Source organism: Argopecten irradians, chromosome 1 (assembly GCF_041381155.1).
Source record: "Argopecten irradians isolate NY chromosome 1, Ai_NY, whole genome shotgun sequence".
NCBI classification, from domain to species: Eukaryota; Metazoa; Mollusca; class Bivalvia; order Pectinida; family Pectinidae; genus Argopecten; species Argopecten irradians.
Window position 1 is genome coordinate 14,898,026 of NC_091134.1, and position 11,206 is coordinate 14,909,231.

Sequence of the window (11,206 nt, forward strand, 5' to 3'; positions counted from 1 at the left end):
TTCAGGAATACAACATAAAATATTTAATTATAATAAACACATACACAAATAGAAGAGAACAATCACGTATGACACCACAAAGAAAATTAGCTTTTAGTGGTAATTAAAATATGATATTTTTTTTATAAAAGCCTGGTCGATTTTTCTAGAACAGATATTTTCGATATAACGTCTTTCGCAAGTAAAGGTAAAGACTAAGCTGGCAATACCTGTGAAAATCGAATTATGTATGTATGTAAAGATCTCGAATTAATTCGTTATGTATGAAGTCGACTGTTTCCATTTATTAACGGTGTAGACTCCGAGTCCGACTTGCCCTGGCGATATTTAGAGACGTCAGTCTTATTGGACACCATAACAACAACGTCTGAGGTGAGAGCAGGATCCTTCGCCCATTCCTGTTCGTCACCACTGGCCAACAGGACAAACATTATAGACCCTATCACTGATACCCCTACAACACCATAGAACACCACCTGCCACTCCTCCGCGGATCCCTGTGTAAACACATCATGAATTACACACTGATTTGAGCTCCATAACATCATTATATACAAAGAAGCGGGTCGACACTTTTCCAAATTGGACTAAAAACGAGAAGATCCAAGTTAAGTAATTTTAAAATTTCTGTTCTCTATGAAATCATCACGCCGTTTATCAGCAATTTAGACATACTGAAGGCGATGTCATATTTTACTTTATGAAATGTTTGAGAACATAATTTGATTATTTTAGTTTTTGTTAGAAATCAGTTATGCATTTGTACGTAGATCGGCCTTGTTGGGCATAAGAATCGTACCTGCTGCCCCTTTTATTAAAAAATACTACTGAATTTAGGATATGATCTTTTTTTTCTTCCATCTTTACTTTTTCCCTTTACACCAGCTCACGTTTGGCCTTTGGCTGAGCGCTCGCCCCTTTAAAGTTGGCCCTGGGTTATGTTCCCTGGCGAAAAACACCACACAGTCTTTAAAGTCTTTTACAGTCTAATCCTGCATAGCGTTCAGCATAAAGGGAGTGGGACGACTGGTTCGCCCATTGCATATTATGTGACAGGGTAATATAGCATAATACAAGGGTTGGAGTCAATTACATTGCAATGTAATTAATTACAATTACACTTACTTCTTCATAACTCAATTACAAATACAATTACAATTACTCAGTTTTGTAAACGTAATTGATTACAATTTCATTTAAAAAGTAATTAATTACAATTACACATTGCATCTTTTTGATATGTCTGAAAATTATCGTCAGACAGTCTGTTTCTGTCTGGTCGGAATACTTTGCCAGCAACACTAAACGATCTCTCTACTGGAGCTGAAGTAGCTGCTATAGCTAAGTACTTGCTAGCTAAAACTAGACAAACTTGAAAATCTGCAAGAATTGTTTTTCCAGAACTTTAATGGGTCACAACATCTCTCTGTATTATCTTCACAAATGTAGATGTCTACTTCATTGGATGTAAGACCTGAGTTGTATCTCTTTCGTGAGGCTGTAGTGGGAAGAAAACTGGAAAAGTTTCTGTTTTAATATTCTTGGCAGGGGGCAATGAAGACTCATCTGAGCTATTATCTATATGTTTACCTTCATTACATATGCTAATTAGGTGATCAACCTTCTGTTTTAAGAGACTGACATCGTTGTAAAGATCTGTTGCCTTACACCATACAGTTTTAAACTTTAATTGGGTCTAAAAGCCACGCTAGAATATAGTTTTCACTTATTTTGTAGTTCGTGATAGTCTGCTGTGAAGGGAGGATTTTAGAGCAGATACCATTTTAGAGTTTCTTCCAAAGCTAACTGATGTTCTAGGCCAAATGTTACAGGAATTGTCAAGCTACCACTGACATTAGATTCCTGTTGTACTAAAACAGTTGCTTTTTCAAGTGGTTCGAAGATAAAGTATAGCTCAGAAAGTTACTATCTTTCATAGGTGAAGCGCTTGTCGTCTGCACTCAAATTCATTTGATTTTTCTGATACAAGTATTTGATAACTGCCTCACATAAATTCCTTAATATAGCCAAATAAATGTCATACATTCATTAATCTTAGTATAACATAAAATTAATATACATTTGCAATTGAAATGTAATTGTTAATTATTCTTTTTTTAGTATTTGATTAATTACAATTACAGGTAATTGAAATATTTCTTAATTATAAATTACTTTCAATTACTTGAAAAAATGTAATTAACTGCAATTAATTATAATTACATTTCTTCATTAACCCAATCCTGCTATAAGAAGGGCAAGAGTTCCACAATACAAGAAGACGCAACACAAATTACCGCAGTATCCCAAAACACACACCACACACTTCATACACGCAACACACTGCATACATAGGAGGCCGTCCTTACATGACCCTGGCTGTTGATAGGACGTTATGTCAATGGAGCAAAATGAAAATAAGCCAACTTACTATAGGCATACAAAATGGCTAGGAATACTTATGTAAGTAAAATATTCAATAACTTGTTCTGCGGGATAAATCGAATGTCAGGAAAGGTAGACAAGAAAATGGACAAGAGCGATTGCAAATATATGATGGATGGTTAAACTTACGTTCGGTGTAATTGCAGCGACAATCAACGGCGCGATGGCAGAGAGAACCGCTGTCAGGGTAATGCTGATTCCATTGATTAATCCAGCAAATCTAAAATACGATTGTGCATAATGATAATAAAAACTTATTGCAGCGCTATGCTACATAATTAAATAATGCTTTTTTATATTTTAAAAATTGGTATCATTCTGAATAAGTTAACAAATAATCAACGTAACAACCATTATATTAAACATGTAAAAATAATATTTCATTTAGATGCAGCTTTTATGACCAGTTTTTTATTCAATAAGCGATGTTGTGAAACCTTGGAGCAATATCAGCTGGATTAACGCGAAAACCAGAGTTCATGGCGGAAACGATGAACCAATAAAGGGCCATCAGCGCAACAGCTAGGATCTGTTTGTCCTCCCTCAGGTACCCAAGCCAGATAACAACGGGAACTGATCCGAGGAGACCTAAACAGCCAGTTAATAATGACATAAAATGTAAACACCCAAACCCGGCACAGATGGAATCATATGAATACACGGAGTCAATAAGAAAATGTGTACGAAAATTGTCTATAATATATACAAATGACCTCCAATTTAATACGCCGAGGAAAAATATGTCAGAAGATTTGAAACAACTTCCTCCCCAACACCGTAAAGGCTAGAGATGCCTCATTTTAAGTGATTTTGTTGACAATATAAATGACGTACCTGTCACTTGGAATAGTTTTCGAAGTTGGCCTATAGAGAGACGAGTTTTCGAAAAGACGAAATCAGCAACGTATCCAAATACAATGGCTCCGGCCATTCGACCGACGAATACTAAGGCGGACACCGCACCATTCTACAATAAAACTGTAACATTTCATTTTAACAATTCAATCAGGCGAAGAGAAACATCGATGTGTGATTTTTTTAAGCGAGTATTTGGTTGTGGTATCATTATCAATGTTTTCGAAAATTGAAGTACACTTATGTCTTATATTTTGATAGTCTCAACACATCCTACACATTGTCGTGTCACCATTCAGCTTATTGCCTCAGACACTTGGAAACCAATCAATTCAAATCCGTGCACGTATTGTTGAATAGGCTGAGTAACAAAACAGCTAGATCACACATGCTATGTTTATACATTTTATAAACATTTTGTTTTCGTATTGATGTATCAATATTCTTGAACTAATTATTGGAGATACCAAATGATTGACACAAAAATATGGAAAAGAAAAAAGATCACTTACTATTGTTGGATCAAATTTCAACACCTGTTCAATGTAGAGCGGTAGACAAATGGCCATGATCATGAAGATTATGCCTGATGTTATAAAGCCAAGAACACATCCCCAAAACGCAGACGATGTCCACATCTGCATCCAGGGTATATGGGATACCTGTACAGACATGACATAAAATAAGGTTATATAGAAAAATTTCAAGTACATTGTATGTGTCTGTTTATAAAACGAAAACTACAGAAACATAATTTTCCAGGATTTTTCTCATTTCTCACTGGTCTCAAATACGTCTCGTGATCACCGATATAAATATGTCAACCGAATATTTCGGAAACAGTTTAAAGTGATAATACATGAATGAAAATATACAAATATACCGCAGTCTCCCAAAACACGCACCTCGCACAACATACACGCAACACACAATAAATGTACGAAAAGATTTCTGAAAGTGTGTTCTTTATCTCCACATTCATTCTAGTATGTGTGTGATTTTGAGTGTAATTGGCCAGACGGTGTACAAAAATGTTAAAAAAAGAATGAATGTAATAATTTAATACAAAGAGTTAGATCTGGGTTTTTTTCCCTTTTACTTTCATGCAATCACATATTATTCTATATTAGTTTCTCTCTTCTTGCTATCCTCTTTACTGTTACACTGGAATTAAATCTGCCTTCTCTATACCCGAGGATAACCCTTCAATCCCCTCACAGCGTATTTACACAATCATCCTCGGTATGTTCACTGTCCCTACTGCCCTATCTTAATACTATTTCAAACACTTTATCACTACCTATCATTAATATTGATATAATTTTGCTGTGTTTATATCAAAATAATTTAATTTAATTTTTTGTTTAAAAAATTAAATCAATTTTTTTTTAAACCGTGTCGTAATCGAAACTAAGCTGTCATTAAACCGTTTCTGAGTGCTTAAAATACATTAAGATACTACATAGCACAATTATTTGATATAACGTTAATGCTTTCGTCTACGTCACGAAAAGGCTAAAGTCTTTTCTGCCTAGAGTGAACGTACAAACTTGATACATTAAACAAAAAGTGACGGACGAAGGTTTCGATTTTAACAGCTTTGAATACTGGCGATCTGGCTACATATAATTTGTGGATAAAAGATTTCGGGATCATAGTAAAGTGCCGCTTATAATGGAGCTAGATGGATGCATTTATTGAAAATACTACACCCCCCCCCCAAACTTGGAATTGCCGTCTTTCCTTTCTGTCTGTCATCCGCAGTCGAGACAACTATTAAACAATCAATTTCAATGACACTTTGCAGTAATGTTGGAGACCCTGTGTAGATGAACAAGGCTTTATTCTAAAACATTATATATGTGTCCTTGTAACCTGGTCACTATACACAGAAATTGCCATTAACTCATATCAGTGTTAAATCGATATGTCAACGGTTTAAAAATGTATTTACGAAGAATGTCGATTGATTGAGCGACAAATTACGTGAACACATTTTTTAAAAGACTTATAAAGAAAAGACGAATGAAAAAGAATTATTCTAACAAGGAAGTTAGGACTGATATATGACATGTGTAAACTGAAACTAGAATATATGAATAAATCAATCTTTCTACGTCAATAACGATGAGAATGAGCGGTTCCAAAGCGATGCTTCAAAGAGATTGGCGTTTAATCAAAATAATGTATCTGAGAATGCCATATATTGGTTGATACGTGATTAGAAGTAAAGAGTTTTACGTGCCGTCACGCTATCGTTTCGGGGCACGCGTAATACGTGATCACTTCCTTGTTGTCTATGCATTGATCGGTCTTATGAGCTAAAATTATTAATCCTTTGATGGTCTATATCCTGGAGAACATAGTGGCTGCTTGACGTTGTATTTTTTATATCACCCATTGTTTAGAAAATCAGAAAAAGCTTAATAACGTCCTCCTGTTGTCCAAGGAAATATGATATAGGTTCTTAAATGTGGGGATAGTTTACTTACCCTACTGGTACTCCGCTTGTCTCTGTGGTTTTGTATCAAGTTGAGTTCCTTGGCTGTTATTCTCGGATGTACAGAAGGTTTATTGTATACACAAAACCCCCATATCACCAGTGAAAGTAAATTTACTCCTCCTTTGTACGAAAACAAGAAAAAGTGAAAATTACTATATATTAGTCATAAAATTATAAACAAATACTAGTTTTTCGATACAGCCTCTACAGAAAGCATCATCAAAAAAGGAGAAAAATGAATCAGTTTAATTTCTTTGACCTTGCAGTTGTTTTTGAAACATGCGTCTTATATGTTAATTTTACAATTATGTTTAGTTTACACTTATACAATGTATAGTGAAACACTATACAAAGTATTAAAATATTTAAACATGCTATTCATTTCTGTTTTCATTTATCTATTGGGTATCTTTCATCAAATAATTATTATACAGTTAAAGTATTGGACTGCGAGTTATATAAAGCTTCTGGTTTCCCGAAATTTGTCTATTTCATGAGGGTAAGTAATATAGTGTAAACACGTACATTTATGATTAATAAATAATTCCTAACCATTTAACAGATTACTTGCCGAATATGTAGTAAATGAACGGCCATCCTCCCAACACTGGTATCGAACAGATCAACCCGGATAGCAGAAAATTGAAAATAGCCCCGATACTGTTGGCTACGGAAAGAACACAAGTTTATCTCACATATTTCAGTGATTATGACAGCATAATTAGCTTTTTTATAATGTTTCATGATATTTGTTGCCAGTCTACAACTTCTACAGTGATGGTCGGTTTGAAAAAATATATCACATATTTATTTCAATTTTTGGAATTTTAGATGCCAAAACAGCACATGATTAGAGGAACAGTTCATATTTTTAAATACAAAAGCCCTCCCTTGGATACCACATTGTTTCTCTCTCAAAACGCGTGCCTGTTACTTAAGCTGGTAAACCTTCCTTTAAAGACCAATGGGAAGTAGCAATATATCTCATTTAGTTATGTTAGTCTTTTCCTCTGTCAGTTTGAGTAAATAGACATGATATGAATTGAAGGCAAAAGCCTAATAAGAGCGCAGCAATATTTAAAAATTGCAAAAATAGTTAGGAAATAACCTCAGAACGAGATTAAAACTTTAAACTTGTAGGCCAATTATTCTTTTTTAAATGCAATTTTACAACACTATTGATGAATGTTTTGTGGTAAGCAATAGTCGACAATCATCATACACTGTATGCAGGTCGGAAAGAAATATATTCAAATAGAATAGTTTCTATTTCGTTTCTCTCAAAAGCGGTAAACTTGGCAATATGTCATGTATCAAATATACACTCGACAACACAAAGATTAAATGATTTTGACCAGTGCATTTATTGTGTCGTTATTCACATTTGTGTAGTTTTCTTAAGCTACTTACACTAATTTCTGAAGACATGTTTCGTCTATAGAGAAAATTTCAAATCTCGTCGTGCTAATAATGAGAATTAAAACATGGCTCCCTATATGGAGGCGCGAGACTTTTCCCGCTGGTTACGATTTTTCGGCCGCGCAGAGAGCAGCGCTCTTATAAAACATAAGATTGGTCACCTGGTCACAATATGTACACCTGTATGTGACTAGGCAACAGGAGGATAGATATTATATAAATAAAATAGTTTAGTAATATTTAGGTCACCTGAGACGCAGTTACCCTGTGGTCTCTCGTTTCCCCCTGGGAAGGAGGTTGAGGTTACTATAGTTTATATAGGGAAAACACATATTTGAGCATTATTTGATCATTTGTAATAGGAAATAAGTCAAATGTTGTCAGATTTTATCAGTATGAGATGGCCATTAAATCCTATTAAAAAAATTCTATGACTGACCCCCATGTGCCTAAGGGTTGGGGTCTAAAGGTGTCAAAAATGCTAAAATTTCTGGAAATGGTAGAATCATATACTTTTCATAGATAGAAAGGTCTTAAGGATGTTTTCAAAAATGTGAATTATATGACCCTGGGGTCTCACGTTTCCCCTGGGGAGAGGGTCAAGTTTACTATAGTTTATATAGACATTTATGAGCATGTTTTGCTCACTTTTCATAGGAAATGACTCAAACTTGGTTAGAATTGCTTTTAGCATTTTAACATCATATCCATATTGGTCCTGGCCTATCCCCTGGGGGCAGAGAGGCAGGGCAAAGAAAAAGTCAAATAGACTAATACTTCAAAGATCTTCTAAAATTCTGGAAATGGTAGAATCAAATACTCTTTATAGATGGAAAGGTCTTCAGGTGTTTTATAAAAAATTGAGACTCATATGACCCTGGGGTCTCACGTTTCCCCTGGGGAGGGGGTCAAGTTTACTAAAGTTTATATAGGAAAAACACATTAATGAACATTATTTGCTCAATTTTCATAGGAAAGGAGTCAAACTTTAATTATAATTATATTGTGCTGAGATATAGCATTTTAATATCCATATCGGTCCTCACTGACCCCCTGGGGGACCAGAGGGGCGAAACCAAACAGGGTCGAATGACTAAAATTTCAAAAAATTCTTCTTCTAAGTTCACAGGTTTGATGGAAGCAAATACTTTTCTAGACTAAAAAGTCAAATTTATAAAATCTCTGACTAACTTCAAGGCCCAGTATATATGTTTTTTAATTTGTTTCATTATATATTCAAACTCAGGTGACCGTTAAGCCCATGGGCCTTTTATCATGGTATGACACAATTTGTAAAAGGAAAAATAATGTTTTGATAGGTATATGAATAAAAGAAAATACACTTCTAGATAGACAGCCTGTGTTAAGAAATAACAGGAAAAATTGCTTATTTCCACGATGACAGAACATATTAGAAATATCGTTATAGCAGACCGTAATATAGTGCTCAAAGGACTTATAAACCGAAGCTCCCTCTTCCGTCATCAAAGGAAATAAAGCAGTTCCCTATCTCTTTTATATATGTTTCTGACTAATTTGAATCGAACAAAATTCTTCTGTCCAAATTGATACTTACATACGCATTTCTAACTTAGCTTCGTTATTGAAAATAGCAGTTTTAAAGAATTAATGAACAGAAATTTTAAATACGATTTTAAACCTAATGAAATAAACCAAACCAAATGAACAGAGAACACCAAAAGCAACGTGGTATAATTCATATAATAATATCTAGCGGTGCATGCTTATTTTCGCAAACATATTCTCTTATAATATAAAAAATGCATTAACAACACTGAAATACGTGAACTAGTTGTTAACTAGCGGTCAAATCTATGCAGCATTCAGCGGTGGACATGTTGCATACCTGTTTCTACGAGTACCATCATCTGTGCTCGTTCTGGCAGTGGGGCCCAGTCCGATAGTAGTTGTGTTGCTCCCGGTTCCAACCCACCCTAGAAATGCATGGTTACTTCTAACAATCCTTTTGTATAAAATGTGAAATAAAGGTATCCTATTATCTGGTAAACTTAACATGAACTGAAGGCGAATATATGTACTTTACCAGTATGTAATATTTGTGAGATACATATGAGAAAATTGAAATGCAAAGAAGGATAGTTTTGCAAGAGGTTTTGATATACATTTCTACTTTTATTTTTTATTATTTTTTAAATTGATATATGGTGTTCTGGCTGCACATATTATATAGGGTTCACTCTTTATAGTAGATGATATTATGTAATTTCTATGTATTGCAAAAAAGAAACACGACGTCATCAATACTTACCTGCATTACTGTTTATAAAATGTAAATACATTACTGTTTATAAAATGTAAATACAAACAACATACAAATAAGAAAGTATTGTTGATTTATTATGCTGGAACAAATCGATTCATACCTACCGCCGTGATACCAACTATGATCCGAGTAGCTAGGACTACATACGGGCTCACAAAGGTCAAGGTCGGGGTTACGACGGACGTCAATACCATAAGTGCTGTCAAACCCATCATCATGACCTTAACATTGACCTTTCCTGATATAGCCCCAAAAGGCAGGGAGACGAGAGCTAGACCTATATAGTAGCCGGCTATCAGAAGGCCCTCCATAGTACTGTCCCAAGACACATAATTATCCTAAAGTAAAATGATAACAGCAACAATGAGAGCATTATAATTATAACCTCAAGCCCTATGAATTTATGCTTTGGAATTCATTTGATTACTAAAGAGACATGTTTTATATCCGTATATGGGGATTATTGTTTGGAACGAGATTTTAACAGTCAGCTGTCATTGATGTGTGCATACAGCTCTGTTTCACGATAAATTCTTCGTACCTTGATTTTATTTTGATAAATATCAGATTTTAAATATCAAAATTATCCAAATAAATGATTTCAAACTAACTATGGTAAAAATAAATGGAGAAGCTTCCTTCAGTTGAAACAAAAATACCAGATTGGTTTCAAAGTACGATATAGATCTCTAAGAATAATAAAATTATTTATTTTACCAGGTAATCGTCCCTCATTGTGACATTTGTGCCATTCTGGACGACGGTGACCGTCATGTTGGGCGGTTTCATACACACCGCGACCATGGTCATATTCATACGCAACATCATTGTGCAGGACATCTGTAAACAAACCACCACTCCTACGAGCCAGCGACATGACGTAATCTTATCCTTCACTGTGATGTAGTCCTCCTTACTCTCAACCGGTAACAGATTCTGGTTTTCTGAAACGACATATTACTAGTTATTTTTATGATTTCAGCAGCAAATTATGCGATATTTTTATGTGTGACAAAGTTGGGTCAAAAGGGATATCTAGTCCGTCCACTGGAGAGTTCACACCATTACGTGACGTCATCGACTCACGTAGTTTACTTTGTCAATGATGTTATCAACTTTGACGCAGACCAATTAATCGAATTATATATATATATATAAAGATATCAAATTTAAAGAGCCGCTTGTAAGTCATTGGATGTGGCGCACCTTTTCTTGAACAGGAAAGTAGCAACACATTTTGGTCTCTAAATCTAGACACTTTGATAATAAATCTGAATTAAGACATTCGGATAAGACAATATATTTCTAGACAATTGGATAACAGAATCTAAATCTAGACACTTTGACAACACAATCTAAATCTAGACACTTGTCTTTGATAAGACAATCAAAATATAGACACTTGGATGAGACAATAGAAATCTACATACTTGACAACCTTAATCTAGACACTTGGATAAGACAATCAAAATCTAGACACTTGGATAAGACAATAGAAATCTAGTCACTTGGATAAGATACTATCATTACATACCTTTCATATTCCACATCTCGAAGTTTGTTCAGTTAATTATAAAACAAATCAAAGTATTTCGTAACTCCATAAGCGTTGACATGCTTGTATCATGGCAGATGTAAGTATATGAACCTATCAAACTGAAGGATGACTATGCATATCA

General features: G+C 34.6%; 1 protein-coding gene across 1 annotated transcript; it reads right to left on the reverse strand.

Annotated features, from left to right (window-relative positions):
- LOC138318684 (sialin-like) lies at window positions 1–11,206 on the reverse strand. The gene is made up of 11 exons (XM_069261289.1): window positions 11,062–11,206; window positions 10,245–10,471; window positions 9,632–9,865; window positions 9,090–9,177; window positions 6,375–6,470; window positions 5,793–5,923; window positions 3,813–3,962; window positions 3,280–3,412; window positions 2,883–3,033; window positions 2,575–2,665; window positions 1–497 (listed from the first exon to the last, which is right to left on the reverse strand). The coding sequence occupies exons 1-11, from the start codon at window positions 11,075–11,077 to the stop codon at window positions 258–260; spliced, it is 1,557 nt and encodes a 518-aa protein (XP_069117390.1). The 5' UTR covers window positions 11,078–11,206; the 3' UTR covers window positions 1–257.